Source organism: Ambystoma mexicanum, chromosome 14 (assembly GCF_040938575.1).
Source record: "Ambystoma mexicanum isolate Mex_15411 chromosome 14, UKY_AmexF1_1, whole genome shotgun sequence".
Taxonomy (NCBI): domain Eukaryota; kingdom Metazoa; phylum Chordata; class Amphibia; order Caudata; family Ambystomatidae; genus Ambystoma; species Ambystoma mexicanum.
The window spans coordinates 519,569,595-519,592,351 of record NC_090940.1 but is presented as its reverse complement, the minus strand read 5'-3'; the positions used below and the strand labels follow the sequence as shown (position 1 = coordinate 519,592,351).

At 45.2% G+C, this 22,757-nt stretch overlaps 1 protein-coding gene across 1 annotated transcript in view; it reads left to right on the top strand.

The window, feature by feature from the left end:
* The window catches only part of DYNC1H1 (dynein cytoplasmic 1 heavy chain 1), a 2,031,190-nt gene that overhangs the window by 180,353 nt on the left and 1,828,080 nt on the right, over window positions 1-22,757 (top strand). Inside the window, exon 18 of the mRNA XM_069637760.1 lies at window positions 15,788-15,901. Coding sequence (XP_069493861.1) covers window positions 15,788-15,901 — 114 coding nt within the window. The remainder of the gene's footprint in view (window positions 1-15,787; window positions 15,902-22,757) is intronic.

The window sequence follows — 22,757 nt, the reverse complement described above, 5'->3', positions numbered from 1 at the left end:
AGATTCACATGCGCCCTCCCTAACTCCCCACTAGGGGTGGAAGGAACATAGACGTCTTAATACTTTCTCTCTTTATGTACTCACTCACTATAGCCTTGGGCTCCCTCATGGCAGAAAAAATACAATCGGAGGGACCTCGGAGCGTGAGGGATTTTGGGTACACCACACGTCACGATGGGGATAGTGTTACAGACACGCCTATGCCGACATCCCCTTTCGGTCCCCGAAAGACAAGATTCAATACTCCACGGGTACCACTGGATGTCGGACCATATGCACAGCATGTGAATCTAAGCAGATACAATCATCAGAAATGCTATTACGGTACGTAATGCATGTCTTATAAACCGCCCCCCCCTGCCCTTATCCCAACTGACACACTATAATTCCCAAAGGAAATTCCCTGGTGTGAGCCACGGTTCCTAATGAACAGACCCCAGCCGTGAGTCAACTGCATTCCCAGGGCAGTGTGTGGGGTAACCTAGCATCCCCATCTGATACCTGAACAGATAAGATCCAATATGTTATGCTCCATCTCTTCCTCCTAGTTTGCTGATTTTAGAATGTTTGTTACTGTCTCAGCTGGCTATTCTATTAAGGGACGTTAATCGGATGATTTCGAATTTGGTCCTCTGTGACGAGCCTTCCAGTCCTCTTGTAGATACGCTTTTTGTTTCCTCCCTCGATGTGAAAAATACAACCATTCCTAGGGCTTGGGTGGTTGGATCTGACAATCGAGCACAAATGTAGATGGCTCTTCTGGGTTCTCTTCTTCAATTTGTAACGAAGCCATGCAATCCGCCTGAGAGTTGATCCGATGTTGCCTACCGTCAAGCGTAAAAAGCAGTCCAAACGGAAAAGTCAATTTGTATTTAATCACTCGTGTTTGTAATATTTTAACCACAAAGTGCTTTTCATGCCTTTTTTGAAGAGTGCTCTAGGAGAGATCTTGGTAGAGTTAAATCTCTGTCCCATTATAGGTAATTGAAGATTGCTCCCGGGCCTTCCTTAAGATCTGCTCCTTCTGTGCATATGAAGAGCATTCTGCCAGGATAACAAGGGGCAAGCTCCCGATCATTCCTTTTTGGACCTGTTCTGTGTAGGCAATCCAACAGAATTGTAGATGATTCTGTCTTTAAATTCCGAGTCCAAAACCGATTCTGGTAGATTCTTTATCCAGATATTGGAACGCCGATCTATTCTGTAGGTCTCTGCAGCGCACTTCAAGGTTATGTGTCACCCTAGCGAGCTTCTCTAGTGCGATGTCACATTGTCTACACTCCTGGGTCAGATCCTGGATTGCACGTTCTTTATCTGTCTGCTCGCCTAGGATAGCTATGTCCTTGCCAAAATTCTATAGAGTTTGCCTGATTTCTGTAGTAAATGATGTAAACTGTGATTGAAATAAAGCTGCAAACATGTCTTGGAACTGCTGGATTCTGCCATAGTTGACTCGGGGGAGCAGACCTCTTCTTTAAGAGGGGGCGGGGCGCACCTGCAGCTGTGTAGTCCGATGTAGGACGCAGTGTCCCCTAGAGCTTTTTGAGCAGATTGTGTTTGGTTATCTGGTGTAATGCTGGCGACCCCCCCCTTTTTTTTTTTCCTTGTTTCCCCCTCGACATAAGAATAGCCAATCACAGAGAGATCACGTGCCAGTGAGGAGTGCTGTTGCATAGTTCTAGGAAACGAGGATTAGATATAAAAGCAAGTTGGAAGGAAGACCACAGAGTCTCTCCCAGAACCTCGAACAAGTGAGTCTGCGTTGTGGACCAATGCTAGCTTGCGTGCCCAGAGAGCCTCTATGGGTGAGCAGCTTAAGACACTTTATAATATATGGATATATGGATATTCCGCTGATGGATGAGAATGAGTGTTGACCCATATGATGCTCCTGGTTGTCCCCAAGTTCAAATATTATAGGTAACTTATTGTTGCTAATGGTGCAGCCACTTACTTTTCCCCCTTGGTGTTGCTGTTATTGGCCTCCGTCCCTCCTTTCAGTTTTACGTTTGCTGCAGTGAGGCACTTTGGAGTTTGTTTTTGGCTTCTGTCCCTCCTTATTTATTCCAATCTTGACTGCAGTGTTGCTTAATGCCGTTGTCCAGAGCACCCCCCCCCCCCAATGCCATAGTTAATCCACCTTTGCTCCGGTCGCGTTGTTCTTTTTTTTGACGCAGCAGCCATCTTTGATCCACCGTACCGCTTTTTAATGATAATGTGGCTTGGGTCTGATTCAGTGCCGTTGGCTGAAGAACCAAATCTTTTGGAGTACCAGGGTATTAAGGCAGGGTGGTGTCCTGGAGGGGGGTATCTGTATTTCTGCTCCCATATGGTTCAGTTTCTAAGTGTAGACACAGGATTCAAACCGCTGTTGCTGTGCATGGTCTTGCTTCCAAGACAACCACGTTGTCCCTGGGCTATCCTTCGTGCACAATCTAATAACATTTTGTACTCTGGTAATCTTATAATGGCAAACCTATACAATTGTATGTGATACCACACTTGGACTTTAGATACCTTTTAAAATGCATCAACTGCTGGCAGTTACAATAGAGCATACACATCTTTCAGTAAGGTGTATCAACATGGGCAATAAGGAAGGTTAGGGTTACGCAATGGCAGAATGTTTTCTTTGGATATAAATACACCACAAATCTGAATGAGGATGCCCCCAACCCCCCCTCTCCCCCTCACCCCCCACCATCTAGGCAACCTGTAATAAGAGGATTAACAAACAGTCCATAAATGCTTAATACGCCTTGCTTCTTGGTTAAAAGGTTCAAACTACCCAATGTACCTGAAGTGGAAGAGTTTCTTCGGTTCGTTGACTGTATCCTTCCATGGTGGACTCCCTTTCAAGCAGGAGCCACTGGGCATCGAGAACCTCGAGGAAAAGTGGAACACTTGCGGTGATGCTGCAGCTTCGACCTTCGCGGTGCTCTTCGGCGATCGATTGTGGAAGTCCTGGGAAGATGAGGTATGCGGACCACCTCAATGCAAAGTGTTCAGTGCCGCAAATGAGACTTAGTGATGGATGCATGCCCGGCAGCTGGCGCCGAGGTAAGGGGATGTGGGGGTTTGCGAGTTGCTTCAGCGGTCCTCTGGCCTGTCGGTGCTGCAGCCGCAGCACATACCTTGGGATAGCTTCTGCGATGCGCTGCACCTCGGATCTTCACTCTTGCCAGTGTCCTCGGGACGTCTTTGTTGGGATCTGGTGGCGGGAAACCCACCGGCGGACTTTCCTCGGTAGCCGGCGACCTCGACTTTCTCTGGCGGGACAAAGTGGTCAACGGTGATGCAAGGGAGCCCTCTGTCAAATATTCTTGGGCAAAGGTGGAGTGTTTTGAGCTCTGCGCCAAGCAGCACGGCATCAAGGTTTCCCTGCTTCTGGGCGACACAATTCGACTTGGCTTCCAGCGGTCACGGAAAACTTCCGAACCTCGGTCGACATCAGTGGACTTCGATGGCCTTGATGTCCAGGCGCTCTCTTCGGGATTCTCAGCTGACCCCTTCTTCAGACGTCGGACTCGCAGAACTGGCTTCCAGGGTGCCTCGATGAAGAACAGCAGTTTTTGCACGATGGTTTCTCGTAGCTCGGTGAGAGGTTTGCTAGCCAGGTCCTCTCTTGGATCAGTCCTCGACAGCTTTTAGATTACATTGAAGGAAATGCAGCAGCAATCTTCTTACAGCTGGGCTTCAAGTTTCGACTTCAGCTTCTGAACAAATTGGTAAGTGAGAGGTCCCCAGGGTTAGGCAAGATTGTGGTCAGTACCCTTTGGGAGACTACACAAACCTTGTCCTCCTGGCAATAGGTAACCCAATCTTTGGCATTAGTCTGTACTACATAGGCTGGCAGTGTGGCTGAGCAGCCAGGCTTATCTCTAGAGAGGTCAACGTGAGCAGTAGGGATTTTACACAGATTCACAATGACAAGTATCCAAATAAACTCTTATACTCACGGTTTCTTGATTAAACATTTATTAATTTAACAGTCAGTTATGTAAGCCTTCTTCAGAAGGGAGCAAAAACATGGAACACTTAAAGTACACTTTAAAACACTGTTTCTATAAATCAGACGATAACCATTGAGGATGGCACACAGACACTTCCTACACCCTCAGGTGACTTAAATAGCTAGGACACATGGACATGGATTTATCACTGGTACTTTTAGAGCAATACTGAGTTTGGTGTGAAAGGTTTAGATATGGGAATAAAACAAAGATTAACAAATATTTAATAAACTGGTAAGTACTTTTTGAACCCTCCAATGCAAAGTAAATTAACCCTTTCCTGGAGGAAAGGTAAAGTCACAAAGACTGAGGTAAGAAGAGCCTCTCAGACAGCCAGGACAGCCAATGTTATGTGAGCAGAGCCTAGGGGAAGCTGAAAATCTTGTTGCAGGTAAGTAAAAGTCTTGCACAAAGTTTTTAAAAGTCTTTGCAGAAAATAGAATCCCTTGAAGGAGGCCTGTGAGGGGCAAAGCTGCAAGCAACACTGCAAAGTAACCAAGACAAGTCTCAACTGAGAACAAGCAAGACTACACAACAAGAGGTAAGTCTTCTTAGGTTTACAGTACGTTTGGTTAGAAGAAAATCTGTTTTCAGCTGGCTTCTGTTTGTGTCTAGGTCTGCAGATCCTGTGTTCCTGGGCCTCAGTCGTGGGGACAAGAGGAAGGACGTCTGGGGACTCCTGCACTACAAATGGAAGGTTGGCGGCAGCAATGGGCAAACTTCAAATCAGTGGCACTTTGCGATTTCAGCTCCTCGCAAATAGCACTGCTGCGGTTCTTGGACACTTGGTGGACTTCCTTGCTTCTGGGGTTCAGCACTCTGAGGTGGCTCAGGCTGGGTTAGTCCTGCTTCCTGGAGTTCGGGTCCGACTTAAAAACAATGCACTCGATTCTGGTGTTCATCTCTCTGGCACTCGATTCCTGCAGCAGCAAATGGAAGTACAGCCAGCTTCGAGGGGATTTCCAGATGAGTTCGTCTTGGGGTCGATTGGTTCCACCAACCCAAAGGGAGAACTCGTACTTTGCAGGGCTTCTCTAGTCAAGGCGAATTCGGAGTTTCAGCACTGCAGCAGGGCTTCACCGGGCAACCAATGGTCCAGGAGTTGCAGCAAGCGTCTTTCCCAAGTTCTTCTTCGGAATCCTTCGTCCATTGGTCGACTCTGCCTTCTTTCTAAAAGACCTTGCCTTTTATGCAGGGTTCTCCCATTCATTCGCAGCCTAGCTGTCAATCACACAGAAGGATGGCTGTCCTCCAAGGACAGCCACCCAGCCAATCCCCTTTGGGTGCATTCCTGGAACCAAGGAGACTAAGCACAGGAAGTTTTGGGCACCTCTCTCGCCTCCTGCCCTTCCAGATACGCTGGAGCCAGCGGCAGGCTTCTCCAGTGAATCTCGGCAAAGACAAAACAAACAAAGGGACCAAACCTGGTTTGGCATGCAGAGTTAATCTCAATAAGGACCTTTCTAGCAAGAAATGGGGGGGAAAAAACCACTGGGCCATTTTGACAAAATGGGCACCCACAGGTGCTTTACTGCAGCTGCAATTGCAGCCCACGGTAGAAACACTCAATAGTGGTAAAATGTAAACCGCAGCCACCAGCCATTATTTGTAGAAATTGTAACATAAAAATGTTACATGAGAAACTAGGCAAAGGGGATACTAAGTAACCCCTCCGGCACCCTATTGTAAGATAGTGTTTGCTAGGTCTACAAAGTTACAAAATGTAAGTAAAGTCAATTTCACTTCACTGCGCTTGGAAACGGTAGTTTAACCAAGAGAAGGTATTTAAACCGTTGGGAAAACTGAAAGACTTCCCTATGCCACTGCACTGAATGTGCTGTGTCACAATGTCAAAAAATGAAGCCTATGGAGTTTGCCAGACTCCAAAACCAAAAGAAAGTGTTCAAATCACAGAAAAATTCATTAGAGAGTGGGCAAAAGGTCTCGCTCTTCTCCAGGATAAAAGTGTAAAGTTCTAAAGGCCAGCAAAAGAGATGGGGGGGGGGGGGGCAAGGTAGAAGAGAATTGGCACATTTCTGAGAAATCTCACTAACAAACTCAAAATAAAAAACTTTAGAACTGATGCAAACTTTACAGTAAGTAAATCACTTTTGTAATACTTTCAGAATGGCAGTATGCAATTCAAAGGTAAGTAAGTCTTTTTTAATATCTTTCATAATACCCGTTTCAGGTATACATGGATGAAACAAAATCCACATAAAGCAGGTAAATGCTTGCAATTATTTCAGAGACCTTAGGCTTTAGCCTTCCCTCCCCATCTATTTATGCGAGTCTGAGTCAGATTGGAGGGCGGAACAAGCAAGGCATAAGCTGTAGAAAGTTAAGTACCAGGGTAAGTTTTCAGTAGCAAGTAACACTTTTGGTTGGGAAACGGGCCCAGGACTTGGGGGAAGGCTCCCTGACGACACACAGGCATTAGTGTTAGGGGAGTATTCCTAAAGTCCACTTGGAGGTAAGACTCTATAAAACTATCCCTTGATATACAGTTCCCCAACTGTTAGTATAACTCTGTACTACCCTAAAGATCTTGGTTGAATGGCATAGCAGCTAGGCTTATCATATGAGGTGGATATGAGCTGTAGGTAATTACACTGAACCCAGTCAATACAATAGTCCATAGAAACTCTTACACACAGTTATATTAAAAGATACATTTTTTATACCCAAGGCAGGTAAGTAAATACTCTTTTTGAATAACCAATACACATAGGGAATATCAACAGTATTTTTAAAAGGTGACTGCTGCAATAGTAGTTGCTTACGTTTACAATTGTTAGAGCATGGCCCTAATGACGGCTCTACCTTACTAAATGTAGTACTGCGCATTCACATTTGTTGCAAAGAAATCATAGGTTCATTCATTTAGTAAAGTCTGTAGGAAGGAAAAGGAGGGTTACACAACATCCTAGCAGTAATTTACTTTATAGTAACATTTTTCATGGTTTCCAATAATTTGGTAGTCCAATTCCCTAACTATCCAGGTCAGTGCAGGAGTGGAACAAAAGTCTTATGTAGCAGCAGGAAAGGCAGAGTTCCTCCGGATTCTTTAGTCACTTAGGTAACAATACTTTAGTAAGATAACAGTTGTAGGTACCCTGCAAAGGACTCCCTAACGGGACACAAGCTGTCAAGCCTGGGCCAGAGGTATGGGTGGACACCCAACACATTGTAACACACTCCAGATACACTGGAGAGACGCTTCAGGTATGTGCACCTTGAGCCCCACATTACCTTCAGTTAGAAGAAGCAAATGTCTTTCCTGTGCAGTCAGCGACAGACCCAGTCTCCTGATTCTTCTGTCTGTTGATGAAAGGAAAGACTCTGAATAGGATGTCACAGCAGCAGTTGCAAGACAGGACCCTCAGTTTGTATTTATTTGATCTCCCATGCCAGTCTGTGGTTTTGGTGCCTTTTTATCAGCTCCAACAAAGGATGGTTATTGCCAGGTCGAGCTTCCTCGGTTCTTCAGACCTGCACTCTGGTGAGGGAACTTGGATGAGTGGGGATCGTGACTGGAGGCCCAACTGGAGTTCACCCAAGTTCGGTATGGATTCGTTCATGGAAAGACGATGCACTGCAAATGGGTCGGAGGTCCCCTGGTATTTGCGGTATGCAGCCATGGCGCGGTATGCAGCCCTGGAATGTCTCACCACCTCGGGAATGGCTCGATCTGCAGTTTGTCTTGGGGCTGGTTGGTCCCACCAGCCAAAGGGAAGGAGTCGTCCTCTTTGGAGCTCCTGATGATGAGAAAATGGGGTCAGGGCAGCAGTGGTCACTTCAGTTACTGGAAGGCTCTGCAGGCATCTCTGGTAGTCTTCTGCTTTGGATCTTCTTTTTTAAAAATGTGTTTATGGTTTATACAAAAGCATTACAAAATCAACATATGTTCAAACAAGAAAAAAAAGAACAAGAAATTAGGACATTTATTTTTATAAGACGAAACATGCTACAAAGATTAAAACCAGAAAGCATTGAGCCCATCCACAAACTCTAATAAAGAAGAAAATGAAAGGCTTCAGTCTGAATCAGAAGAAAATAAAGTGAAAGAAAGAAACATTGAACAGGGTACAAACTGGATGTCACTCAAGAAGTTTACATTTTCGATGTTGAAATCCTGCTTAAATGATAACCCTTCTACATTTATTACCTATGATCGGGTGATAGGATTACAATTTTCTAAAATGTGCACCACAGTTGACATTAATGCTACTTCATGACTTGAGATTGTTCTGTCCCAGAAATATTCTGCGATAATCCCTTCCTCTTTAGTAACAAATTGCCTGAAGAGAGCCAATTGCACTTTCCATGTTCCCTCGTATTGCATTAGATGTTTTAGTGATTGATTTGGTGGTTTATCGCAGATTTTGCAAAGCTTAATTGCTTTGCTCTCTTGGTTTCATTTGGTTAGCACTTCCCCAGTATGGATTAAGTTTAATTTTATCCTCAAGATGTTATTTTTCACTTGTTTGTCTGGGAATTGCACTAAATAGCGTGGGAGACATCCAAGCTTTTTTCAGTTAACAGGAATGGGCTGGCTGGAATCAGGTTTCTTACTTTGGCAATAGTATCCAACCAATCAAGGATTTTCAGCTCACGCTTGACTTTTAATGGATTTGCCACCAAGAGTTCTAAGCTTAGTTTAACCTTTTCTAAGGATTACTTCGCTCTGTTTTCAAGGTTACCCAAACCTTTTGACTTGGTGTTTTCCAAATAGGTTTTGATGTTGCCATACAAAGTATTCTTTTGTCCAATGACATTGTTCCTGTAAAGTGAGATCAGTTTCCAGTTTGCCCTGCAATCAAGTGATATGAGACCTAGCTCAAAGCGCAGGTACCAGGATGGAGTACTTGCCGGCAGAGCGAGAACCCTCTTCCATAACTGTCCCTCCAGCATATTCCAATCTATTTGCCCGAGCCTCGGCTTTGCCTCCATCCATAGAGGATCACGGGAAAGGCCTTCGCCATGTAGAATTTTATTAATGGCACGATGGAAAATGTGCAATATTTGTACTTTAGTTTTATCATCTGTGGTGGTAATTGTGCAATTTTCTCAACTATATCTGCTCCAACCTTCTAAAAGGCGGGGGACGCATAGACTTTATAACCCAAATAGGTCACTACCTCCACTCTTGGAATAAGTTGACCCTCCAGCCTCCAGTTTGTGAAGCATATCTTTTTCTGTGGGTGCCTGAAGACCATTATCCTTCAACAGGTTTATGGATACCTTATTCCAGTTTGGTCAATAGATGCTGCAGGTCTATTGCCGTTTCGTCCAGCAAAACAATGTCGTCTGCCTAGGCCAGCCAATGGATCCTGACTCCATTTACCTCTGGGCTGACCAATGCGGATGACTCCAGAAACTCGCCCATGTCTGCCAAAAATAAATTGAAAAAAAGAGGGCCCCCAGGGCACCCCTTCCTAACTAATCTCTCCACTCTAATCAGCTCAGATAGATGACCCTGGTTGTCGAGACGTACCCTTAGATATGTATCTTTGTGAAGTTCTACGAGTATTGATAACATAGTTTCTGGAATCCCCCATCCCCTAAGTTTGATCCAGAGTAACTCCCTATCCACCTGTTCGACTGCCTTGGAGAGGTCAATCCAGCCACTATATAAAGGTGCCTGGTCTTTCTCCATGGTATACTCGCTTGCTAAGTTTAGAACTAGACCATTCACAACAGTGGAGAGGCCTTGACTGAAGCCTGTTTGATGACGGGATAGGACTTGTGCCTTTTCCACCCATGATACTAGTTCATTTTGGAGGAGTTTCATAAATACCTTGCTGTCAATGTCAAGAAGGGCGATTGGTCGATAATTTACAGGGTTTAATCGATCGCCCCCATTGAAAAAAAGGTATTACTAATGAATTGTGAATTAGGTTCCCCTCTTCCCAAAAGTAATGCTGTTGTTTTCACTTTATTATTCCTGTTATGATAATTGTATGATTGTCCCCAATTGGGGTTTGCTTCCCATGACTTGCTGTTAGCCTGTCCAGAATAAGTCTGCCTAGGTCATACTTACGTTTTAGGTTGCCGGTAGCTCCTTATAAAAGTATATAGGTTTTACTTGCCTTGAGTATAACTGTGTTATCCTAAAATAAGTTTAGTTATTGCTTCCCTTAGTCTGTGAACTGAAAAGCAACTGTAATTGAATATTACTCCCCTAGAATAGCTCTTCTCCTGAATCTGAGTTATAGGTTTTTCCTGTTCCTGGAATAAGTGTTCCACTGTTCTGGAAAGTATATTTTCCAGTTGACTTACTATGTGATTTCTTGCTGTGTCTCACGGTACAACTCTTAGGGTCTACTACCATTGTATTACAGTAAGTAATCCAAAAGTAACTATTGGTTTTGACTTTCCTAGTACTCCTTGTTGGGTGTTCCAGATAAGGTTATATTCTTTGGTCTGCTCATCTTCAAACATAGTAGTGTTTTTATAATTGTGGTTATATATAATGTGATGGTACTTATTCCTCCTCTAGATTTATCTGCGCCTACTTGTATTTAAAGAAACCATTTATTTTTACAATACTTAGTGTTTGTATTTTTTGGGACCGTATGCGGACTACAATTTCTTTGTACTGATCCTACAGCCCTCTCTCCCTCCTAAGATGCACCTGGCTGCTCTGTCTACGCTACCCTGAACTTGGGCAGTACAGCCTTATACTAAGAGTAGAGTCTTGTACTGACTCCGTTTTACTAAGCCCTTAGTTGGACTTCAGAAAAACTGTACTAACAAGAACTCTGATGCCTTGAAGAGAAATGGAGGAAAGCAAGACTCAATGAAATAAGGTTAAACATAAAGAACAAAGTCCCCTTGGTTAGAGCAAGTAAAAATGAATGGGGGGGAAAAGGCTCCACTCGTTCAGAACAAGAAAAAGATCCATAAGTCCAGCAAAAAGTGCCAGGGGTCTTACTAGGAGAGGGGGTTAAGCATAAAACCTGATAAATCTCCCTAACAGAATCCCACATTACTTCTTGAACAGTAGTTCACTCAATAGGTAATGAGAGAAATTAACAAGGGAAGGCCAAAGGGGAAACCCAGTCTAAGCCCAAATGTTATAGGGAACTATAACTCAAATCATACACTATGGAGAGACATAAAAGGGTCATCCATATAGAGTAAAAGACTAGGTGAGGGGGGAAATATTCCCACTCGCCTATGAAAAAGGCAAAAATAATCACAAAGTCCTGGGGTTGACACAGGTCAGGAAGATGCAGCACTGAAATTAAAATCTTCCCTAACAGTATTAACTTCGAAGTTACTTGAAAGTATTCAGGGACTTCACAGAAGGCTCCCTAGATGCATTACAGCATTGGGCCTGGGCAAGCTCACAAACACACAAATTAACCACTCAGCCACTCGGACAGAAGACTTGGGGTAAGTATTACCCAACCCAACACAGTACCTCCACAGAAAGCAAGAGCTTTGGGATGGGCATCTTCACACTGCAGCAGCTCAGGACCCGGTCCCAGGAATCTCGGTCTGGTGACAAAAGAGACACTGGATGGGAACTTGCAGCAGCAGTCGGCAGAAGAGGCTTCTAACAAAGGATTCTTCAAGGCTTCTCGCGGCTCTGTGGTTTTGTCACCCTTTTACAGGAACCAGATGAATTATGAATATTGCTGGTCGGATTCTCTTCACTCTCTCGGTACAGCACTCTGGTGAAGGGACTTCAGGGATTTGGGTTGTGTCGTTGGAGGTCCAGCAGGAGTCCACCAAAGTTTCAGCAGGAATCTGACATCGGAAGACGTTGCACTGCACTCAAGCTCGAGGTCCCCTGGTATTGGTGGTTTGCAGCCATGGAGGGTCGCAGCACGTCGAGTGATGGTTTGTTTTCAAGGGCTTAAGACCAAGTCAGTCTTACCAGCCTCTGGGTAGGAGTCCTCTTTGGGGACCTCCAGGTCAGTTGTAAGGAAGGGTTACAACAGGCTCCAGTTAGACAACAGGCTCTCTGGTTGCTGGAATCAGTAACAGCTGTTGTTTCTTCATCTTCAGGTCCACTGGTTGACTTGTCAGCCGCTTCCAGAATCCAAACTATTTATCTGGAACCCAAGCACAACCTCTGCAAACTCTCCCTGCAGTTTACAGAAAGGGACGGCTGTCTGTCCAATCGGGACAGCCAGCTCCCCAGTAGGCACTGGTTCCTCTCAGGCCGATGGGAAGACAAAGGGCTGCAGAGTTTTGGACTCCTCCCTCGCTTCCTACCTTCAGACACTTTCGAGCCGCGGCAGGAAACGCAAAGGGTTCCGGCTAAAGACAAAACTTCAATCCAGGTTTCCCCGCCACCTAGGACGGCAGAGGAAGAATCAGGAAAGAACAGGCATACTTAAATTGGAAAAAATAGCTCACCTTTCTAGCAGAATGATGACCCTTGTGTGCATTACTGCAGCCGATTGGACAGCCTGCAAGTAATGAGACTAAAACGTCATTAGGGTAAATAACTGCCACAAGCCATTAGGGTTAACTTGCCTGTGAACGGAGGATAGCACAGGGGCAATGTGCTGGTCTTGGAAGCAAGTCCACATAGAGCAACATAGGTGTGAATCCCGGATCTGTGCTTGGAACCCGAACTTTGGTATTAAGCGCATTTAAAAATAAAAAAAAAAATCAATGAAATGTATAAAAGAAATGAACATTTTTGTAACAAAAATGTTAGCGGGTCAGTGAGAAATGGGATATCGTGTATCTCCCCAGAACTCCACATAAGGTGGGGGTGTGCTGGTTTCGCATTTACAATGTGAAGGGCATGGGAATCCCACTTTACTTTTGAAAACAGTAATTCACCCAAGATAAGTTAAGAGAAATTAAAAAGGGAAGTCCAAAGGGACAACCCAGCCAAAGCCCAATAGTTACAGGGAACTATGAATCCATACACACACTATGGAGAGACATAGAAAAGGTCACCCATAAAGAGTCAAAGACTAGGTGAGCAGGGAAAAAGATCCTAGGGCATATGATGGGAGCACTGGGGCACCAGAGACTGTATGAATTATGAGTATACCCGCATATGTGGCTTTACATATTTATTGTTCACTTGTTAGGCGCTTATACATGAAGCAAATACTGTTTCAAAGTGCCCACAGGGAGGTGACCGGGGATGATGGATCATGTAATTACAACAATGTTAAATAATTAAATACAACAATATAAGAAAAGACAATAGGGAGGGGAAGTCGAACCTACTATGCCTTGTGAGTGTTCAGAACGAGCAAATGCAGAGGGCAGAGGTGTATGAGATGGGTGCTTTGGTGCTCATGGAGAGCAGCAGGTGAAGTGCTATGAAGAAAGGGAAGTGCAACCTCCAGTGGTGGAAGGTGGGCCGAGGAAAGTGCAGAGGAGACAACAGCTGGGATAAGATGGGGGGGGGGGGGGTCAAGGCCCCCAACGATGCATAAGGGCCATGCACACCAATCAAGCTACTGTGCGATTAGCAGGGGAGGGAGGGAGGGAGGGAGGGAGGGAAGGAAGGGTTAAAGAGGAATGTCTTGAGGCTTTTCCGGAACTTAAGGAGGTCCTGCTCAAGACGAAGATGAAGAGTGAGCAGAGGCTGTTTCAAAGAAAGGAGCCCACTGAGGCAAGCGATCAACCACCTGCCCTCTGTTTAGCAAACTGCTTTACACACAAGGAGTTGGTGCCAGAGGCACGCAGGTCTCTAGAGGGGGAACAGTTAGAAACAATTGCAGATCGAGTGGTCCCTGGCCCCAGACAGCCTTGTGGATGATGCAGAGGGATTTTAATTTAATCTGTGCTGCGATCGGGAGCCAGTGAAGACTTTTTAGGGAAGGAGAGATGTGGTCCCTGGGCTTGAGGCCAAGGATAAGTCTTGCTGTCCTATTCTGGATTAGCATAAAATAGTGTAATTTTAGGTAAATTGAAGCTAGTGTATGTCATCACTTGCACCAGAATATTGAGTCCCATTAACCAAAGGGGATCTGAATTTGCATCAGATGCACAGCTTCAAGTGCACTTTATGATACCCTTTGTGCAATTATACAAGTGTGGGAGCATTTTTAAGCACACACTGGATGTGAATAAAATTGGCACTTTTCCCTGCGCCTGTTTAGAGCAGGTTATGTTATGTTAAAGGCTCTTATACCACGCTCTTTTGCCACCTGTGTGGTCTCTTCAGACTCTGGTGGATCTGTAAAGCTAGGAGGGAGGTGGGTAAGTTAGAAGAACTGGGCAAGAGAGCTGTGATGCCTTGTTCACAGCAGTTCGGTGACACTGTTCACTGAGCGTAGGTGTGTTTATCGGTTGGGGGAGGCCATGTGGTGTTGGGGGAGGCTATGTGGTGTTGGAGGCTATGTGTGGTTTGTTTCATTGTTGTGCTGTTGTGAATTGCATGCACTTTGTTGTGCTGTAGAGGTATGGTTGTTTAGTTCAGAGTTTGACAGGTGTATGCAGCAGGGTGAGCTTTTAGTAGGGTTAGATAGTGGCAGTACCTTTCCTACCCTCAGGCCTGCTGTTCTGACTAAATGCAGCACATAGCCCTTCCCCTGTCGTACATTCTGCTGTGCAGCATTTATCACCCCCAAAGGGCTCCTTCAGTGGTGATGTGTTCCCTGTGGTCTGTCGGTGCAAGAGATGGCCTACTAGCACAAATGGGCTCAATGCAAGATATTGCTCACTAACACAGATGGGCTAAAAGCAAGACATGACAGACTAACAGAAATTATCTAAGTTCTGGTAGGTAATGAGTGTGGTGGGAGCTTTACTGGAGGACAATGGATGTTCTCTCCTCCCTACACCACACCTACATTATGTCTCTGCTGGTTGACTGCGGCAGGCTTCTCATGCAAAACACTGGGTGGAGCTGCTTCTTCGTGAGCTGCCCTTTGCCTTGTGGCCCTTAGAAAGCGGCTGCCAGGCTGGCTGCCCTGGGAGGGGTGCAGGGGGCGGCGGAAGGCCCCTTATCTACAGATAAGGGACCTTCCGGTCACGTGTGGCCGCTGTGTGGCCAATCTCCGTCAAGGGGATGGACAGGGGGGCTGGGAGATTGATCAGGGAGCTCAACAATGCCGTGCAAATGCTCACCAATGCCCAATCCAATATTAAACCCCAAGGTGTAAGTGAACATGCAATGCATGACCAGTATTATTTTCTTTTTAATCGGGTCATGCATTTTTAAGTGCAACAGCAGCATTAACATGATCACACTTTAATGACTGCTCCTTTAAGTGCCCATCTAGCGTGCTCCTGACACCAATGCATGCCAGAGGGCTGACAACCCCATTTTGTTGCTACTGCCCAGTCCCTAGACAGGCATAGGTCACCTTTGTGAATACGGTGGTAACCTGTGCCTTCTAAAAGTAACGCATTAAAAAAGTGCATTTTCTGCTCCATTTTATATCTGCTTTCACTATGGAGAATTTGCCCCTGTGCCCAACCATTGTTGTCACGTTCTTGCTTTCGGTCAACGCTTATTTCTAGTACAGACTAAGCAATGGGATTGCCACTCTGTTATGCGGGTGGGGGGCCAAAAATAATTTGGACTGGCCAGGCCCCTTCAGCCCCTCGCGTGTCTACGGCCCTTTATTTTGACTTGCCCACCCAACCCATTAAAGGTAGTTATAGCTGCTTGACTACTCCAATCTGGTTAAACAACTTAGGAAATGTTTGATATTTGTGTGTTGTATGCTTGTTAGATTTTTTAGGGTTTTTGTAAATATTTCAATACATTTCTTAAATGTTTTTGCAGTTGTGATGTTGAAACAAATTATGTTGATTTGCCTTGTGTTACTACTGTATAGGTAGCGTTGGAAGAGTTGCAGGATCTCAAAGGAGTCTGGTCTGAGCTATCCAAGGTCTGGGAGCAGATCGATCAAATGAAGGAGCAGCCATGGGTTTCTGTGCAGCCACGCAAGGTAGGTTTTATAGACACATTTTTTTTAAAGGTTGTTTCGCCACTTAGAAATGTGGGAGTATGTGCATTGCAACCACAACACAGGAGTTCTAATTATCACTCTGCCTTCCACCTCTGCAAGTTTATGATGCAACACAGAGACCCGCTTATTTGCCTCTGTCTCACAAGCACACAAAACGGTATTATACACAGTAAATTAAAACGTGTTCATTTTCTTATAAGTTCACTATTCAGAAATGTAGAACTGATTTTGTGCAAATTTTAGCACATCTCAAAATTAGGCTTCTGATTTCTGGTCAATACCATTAGGAGTATTCAGACTGCCTTTGGCGTAGGCTGTGTTTACTTTCCTAAACTTTTCCAATCTAGCAATCCTTGAAATTGCAGTCTAGTGATCAAGGCCAGCTCCTAAGAGGAATGGTGTAGACAACATTCAGAGTAGCATAAGAGTTAATTTTTTTCAAATGTCCTTTCGTTTTCATCAAAAACACTTGATTCACATGAGACGTAAACCTCCCATCAAACCATCCCTCTGTCCCTCCTTTCTACCCACTAACCCATCCAAATCCTAGCCTGTATTAATTTGAATTAACTGATATCCATGCTGGTATATACAAAATATCCTGTATATCGTTCAAGTTAAGTAAGGTGTTAATGCAGGTGGCAAATAAGACATTTGACTTCCTTGGGTCTCTGGGTGTGAACCTAAAGTTAATCAACCTTGACATTAGGTTAGCTTGTTTCCAAGGTTACAGTGTGTAACCTTGGGGGAGGAAGGATGGCACAGGGGCAACAAGATTGTCTTGGAAGCAAGACAACGCGGCACAACACGGGTTTGAATCCTGATCCGTGCTTAGAAACTACTCGCTGGTGTTTAGCGCGTTATAAATAAACAATAAAATAAATGTTGTAGGCCTTGTATAGTCTCAACTAGGATTGGGCCTTGTGGGGTAAGAAGTGATGCAGTCCAACTGGTGTGGCACTACACAAGTATATCTTTTGGAATTAGGTAACCCACCTTTTAATATAGGCCTGCACTACACAAGTTGGTAGAGTGACTGAGCAGCCAGGCGTATCTTAAGAGGGGCAATGTGAGCTGTAGAGCTATAAAATGAAATCAGTAAATACAGGTACCCAAGTAAACATATACACTTAGTTATAGTATATATTTATTTATATATATACACACATAAAGATATTTAAAACATTCTTTAAAAAGCAGGAACTAATGGTAACATTAATCCCAAAGTTAGGATTCAATTAGTATCAGAAGCAATAAGACAGGTGAGTATTTTTTCATGTTATACATTTTCCAGCACTTAGTGATGTCATTTGAGGTCAGTAATAACCCATTTGTTATCACCATTGCAATATTGAGTTATAAGGGGGGAAAGGTTATAGTTAGATTAGAACAGACTTTGTATTAGAAAAACAGCTAGATTCTCCCAAAGGGACGTAGGCAGTCTTTTATCCCAGCAATAATAGTGTTCAACAATTTAAAACCTGTAAGGGAACAAGCACTGCCAAAGCTAATAGGTTCAGAAGAGGGCCTTTAGGGAGCCAGGACAGCCAAAGTCAAGGCTAGTTCAAAGGTCTGGTGCTCTCTTCTTAGAAAATGTTTTAGCAAAGTCAGTAGTTCAAAAAGAAAATAACAGCAACTCAAGAGGAGCCACCTTGAAGAAGCACAAGCTGAAAGGCCTGTGCAAGTGAGTTGAGGCCAACTCTAAATAGGGTCAAATAGCACTCCCTAAGGTAGGAAGCGCCACAAATGGCAAAAGGATGATGTACCCCAAGCCCCACAGTACCTCTGAATTGAAGGTGTTTCAGCTGGATGCCTTCCTGTTGCAGTGTAGCAGACCCTTGTCCCTGGTCCTTGGTTGTGGTGATGAAAGGGAGGACGTCTGGCAGGCTCCTGCAGCAGCACTCGAAAGAGGGACTATTTATTCAGCGGCTTTGTGGTTTTGGTGCCTTTTTCTCGGCGCCAAAGATCGACGAACAGCACTGGTTAGAAGGTATTTGATCCCTCGGTCCTGAACTCTGGTGAGGGGACTCTGGATGAAGGTTTCCTGCTTCCGTAGGGTCCTCTGGATGCCCACAAAGTTTTGGCCGGATTCGCACTTCAGAAGACAATGTACTCGCTAATGGTCAGGGGTCCACGGGTCTTGGGATTCTGCAGCCTTGGAAAGTCACAGTAAGTCTGGGGTTGCACCAAAAGGAAGCTTATCTTAAGACTATTTGGTCCCACCAGCCCAAGGGAGGAAGTCGTCCCGTGCGGGTTGTTGGGGAATATTTCTCTTTACTGCACCTTTCTTTCCATCTTTATGGAACCCCCAAACATTTTATTTTTGATACCGACCTGCTCTTTTTGCAGTGCACTGAAGCCTTAAGCTTCACTGCACTGGCTTTTGCTCCTATGTTATGGGGAAACGGACATGCCCTTCAGACTGTCAGTACTGGGAAACTTTGGTTCCCTTAGTGGTGTCCCCGCATTGCTACTTGTGGTTACTTTTGCATCACTTGTAGTAATTTCTATCATTGTACAAAGCAGATTACACTGCAGTACAATGGGGTACACTTTTTGTTTTGCCCTAGTCTTAACACTCAGAGGACTTTTGGTTACTCTAGGTGTGCTAAAAGGATAAGCTGGTGGCAGCAGTGACCTTTCCCTCTTTTTGGGACCTTTCGTTTTAGCCTTTCTGCGTTTGGCTACCGACTGTGGCTAGTGGCCAAACATGGCCGTGCCCCATGGTTTTTTGCTTGTCCTTTGGCCATCTTGTTCTTTAGCCTTCTTCCGGCGTTGTGAGACCAGGAAAATCCTTGAAGGCTTCAGTACCCAGGAAAGCAGAAGCTTTTGGCGGGCTACTGGAGAACTGTGTGTTGGGTGGCAGGATCTGGGTTGGGACTGTCTGATCCCAATACACAAACTGGTGTTGGGATGTCGAGTCATATGCATGAGTGTTCCCCCCCAGTGGTCCTGATTGGACCCCTGGAAGGGTTTGTGTGTGGGCTACTTCTGTCATTGGCAGTAATGGCAGCTGCTCTTACCTGGCTTTTAGGATAAGAAGGGTACCCCTGCACCTACTCTTCAGAGATCCCCGAGAAACCTGAAGGAGCCTAGAATTTTATCCAGCTGTGCGACCTGCAAAGGAACCAGAGACCCGTCGGAAGGAGGCCTGGCTACCAACCTTTGCTGCTGTCATGTAGGAGCCCTGTCTTGCTGAAGATCTTTAGCAGTCCTGCGAAGGAGCTGCAACCCTGGGAGTGGAGGGAGCATCCATTGCTGTCGTCTGCACTGTGCCTCTGAAGAAGAGCCTTCTGAAGCATCCCGAACCGTTGTGTGGCAGACCAGCCATGATTTTGGGCGACCCTCAGCTGAACCCTCCTGCCCGGCTAACTATCGCCCCATCTCCATCACTCCTTTCCTGGGCAAACTCCTGGAAAAGCTGGCCATCTCCCAGCTTAATCTTCACACTGAATCTGTTGTCTCCATGACCATCAGTCTGGCTTCAGAGCAGCCAGAAGCTTGGAAACTGCTCTCCTGAACATCAGTTAAGACCTTCTCTCTAACCTTTATTCTAATCTCCCCTCTGTCCTCATCTTACTCGATCTCACTTCTGTCTTTGACACGGTCAACCATGCCATCCTGCTCAATCGTCTCCGTGATAACCTGGGTATCACTGACCAGGCCCTGGACCAACGATCTCTGCCTTAATGCCAGTAAGATGGAGATTCTCCTCATCGGCGCACCTGCACCCTCCTTTCCTGTCACTCTCTGGCTGGCCTCCCTTGGCCATCTTCCTACTCCCACCTGTGAGGCTAAGAATCTCTGGGTCACCTTCGACTCCACACTCTCCTTTTCTCCTCACACCTTTGACTTCTCTAATAAGTCAAACTACCACCTGCACTTCCTCAGAGGTATTCTTCCTTTCCTCTCCTTCCCCCAGAAGCTCATTGTCTCTAGAGCTCTGGTTCTCTCTATGCTGGACTACTGCAACAACCTCTTTCTTAAACTGCCTGCCTCTACTCTCTGCCCTCTGCAACTCATCCAGAACAGGACTGCAAGACTTGTCCTTGGCCTAAAGCCCAGGGATCATCTCTCTCCAGCACTGACATCTCTGCATTGGCTCCCATTGGCTGCAAGGATTAAGTTAAAGACCCTCTGCATTGTCCACAAGGCCTTCTGGATCCTGGGACCTCAAAACCTCCAACTCTTTCTTTGAAAATAACTTCCTACTCGAGCTCTTCGCTCCTCCACCTCCAACTCCCTCAGGGTCAGTCGCTTCTCCAAGCAACGAGTTGGCGGTAGATCTCTTGCTTCGGCTGGGGCTTCCTTCTGGAACCGCCTCCCTGCCTCTCTGGAACTTGAGGAGAACCATCTCTGGTTCCGGAAGCACCTCAAGACCTTCCTCTTTGCTTCGGCTTTCTCTCTTCCTCTCCCCTGCCGATTTCCTGTCTGATACTGCACTGGTCACCTAGCTACCCTTTGATTTCGGGCCCAGGTCCCTGCCCGCCCAGTTGCACACCCGCACTGCCTCCCGGCAACCCTTGCCCTTGGGTCTGTATCTGTATCCCTACATTCCCCCTGCCTGCACTTTTGGACACCTGCTGTCTGCACTTACCCTTGCATCTGACACCTGATGGCCTGCACTTCTTATTTTTTTTTATCCCATGTACATCACTGTCACTCCCCTGCACTTGCGCGATCTTATTGTCACTTGGCCTAGTCACTGTTCCGAGTTCTGACCTGGCACTTTGGGGATCCTCAGTTTGTCCTACAAGACTCACCTCGGCGGAATTTCAGCGTCCTAGCTTCAAGGGGACCCGAGGTAGGAGGGAAAGTCTGACTGTGACAAGTGAGTCCCTTTGTGTCGCCATGCTTACCTGACCGGAGTTCAGTCCTAAGAGGGGCCCTGCATCAAGACCATCTCTGACCCGCTTCCATTGACCTGCCCCCGCTTGTGAAGAATTGGAGTATTGAGGGGTGCAGGGAGGTGGGGAGGGGGATGGGGAAGTTAGTGGTTCTTACCTGGCCCCAAAACTCCCATTATAAGTGTGCTGCCTCATAAGAAACGTATTCGAACAATATTGGCTTTGCCTTTGCTTGCAAAAGACATCTGAAAGTTGGGGCTACTTCTGTTTGCATGTTTAACTGGGGCTCTGATAATTAGAAACCTTCACTGGACCCCAGAGACCCTAACTGCATTTTTTTCCTGCTCTACAGAATCTGTGGCGCTTTACCTGAACTATTGGGCAAAAAGGCCCTAGACAACTTAGGGCTGTACTTTTTAAGTTGGGGATCATTCTCTGCTGGACTAAAACCTTACCTTTGCAGGAGTTTGTGATGTATATTATGCCCTGATAAGTGAATGTATATATGTAATCTATTCTTCTAGTGTTGTGTGATAACTCTACCTGTCACTAGTAATTTTTCTATAGTGTGTTTGGCCAATAAATAATTGTATTTTATATATCCTGTCTAAGTGTAATCTGTGATTCCCATTGTGTGAACTCATTGGGTAACCCTTTACAAGCTCACCACATCTGAAGAACTTAGCCTAGACCGCCTGTCACTGCTACCTGAACTGGTTTGGCTGCAGCTCCCCATAGTTGTCCCTGTTGCAGTATAGGTTGGCTTTACATCTGTCCACCAGACCAGAGTATAGAAAATAGGTCCTAACAGCTACTGCATCCGGTTGCCATTTCTTTTGTCACCAGACCAACAAACCAGGGACTGGGTCCTGTGGTGCTGAATCCTGAAGGCATCCACCCAGAAGCTCTTTTCTGATGAGGTACTGTGTTGGTTTAGGAAATACTTACCTTAAGTAGGTTTGGGTCTATTTGATCTAACACATTTGATTGCGTTGATTTGACCTTTTTTCCAGTCTAAAATGCGGGGCGGGGGTGGGGCACAGCCCTCCCCTCCCTGTATATATATTTAATTAAATTTGGCCAAAAAAAAGTCAAAAAATTCGATCATTGTCGGTGATGCGAATGTTTGGGAGTTTTGTGTCCATACCATTCGCCCAGGCCTAATGCTTGAACGCATACAGGGAGCCTTCTGTGAAGTGCCTGAACACTTTCAAATAACTCTAAGTGAATACTTGTTTAACAAGATATCCTTTGGAACTCTGACTTGCCTGCAACTGACCAGTGTCCTGACCTGCCTCCAGTTGGCTCCTAGACCAAGACTCCTGCTATAGACTAGGGAAGGATTTTGATGATAAGGCATCCGTCTTGTAAGTTTTAACAACTGTGCATAGTACTTACTTGCTAAAGATGTTTGTGTGGCAACTAATTTATTCGATTACAAAGTTAAAGCAGCCTTAAGTTCTTACTTGCCTTGAAGTTGCTGGTTGCTCTTTTAAAAAAGTCTAGAAGTTGGTTTACTTATTTCACTCTTCTTAAAAGTAATAGTGTTGGTACTGTTTTATTATTCTTTACTGAATGAGTGTAAAAGCTTATCAATAGGGTTTACCTACCTTGAATAACTGTTCCTCTTAAAGTGTACCATTGGGTTTTGCCTTCCCTGATCTGATTCAGTGCATTTCTAAAACAGTCTTGGAGTTGATACTTGTCTGTGAGTTGCGTGTAGCCCCTCTGAAAAGTAAATGGTTCCTTACTTACCTTGAACTGGTTATTGCCTTTTTAAGTCTGCTAGCATTCTTACTTACCCTAGAATTGTATTCTACACTTTGGAAAAATATCCTTGGTTAAACTGCATGTAACAAATAGTGTAATAGCTTAAATACCCATAGGTTATACTGACCTTGAATAGCTGGTGCTCTTCTAAAATTGACATTGGGTTATGCTTTCCCCTAATTGCTTTAGTGCACTTTGAAAATAGTTTCACTAGGTTC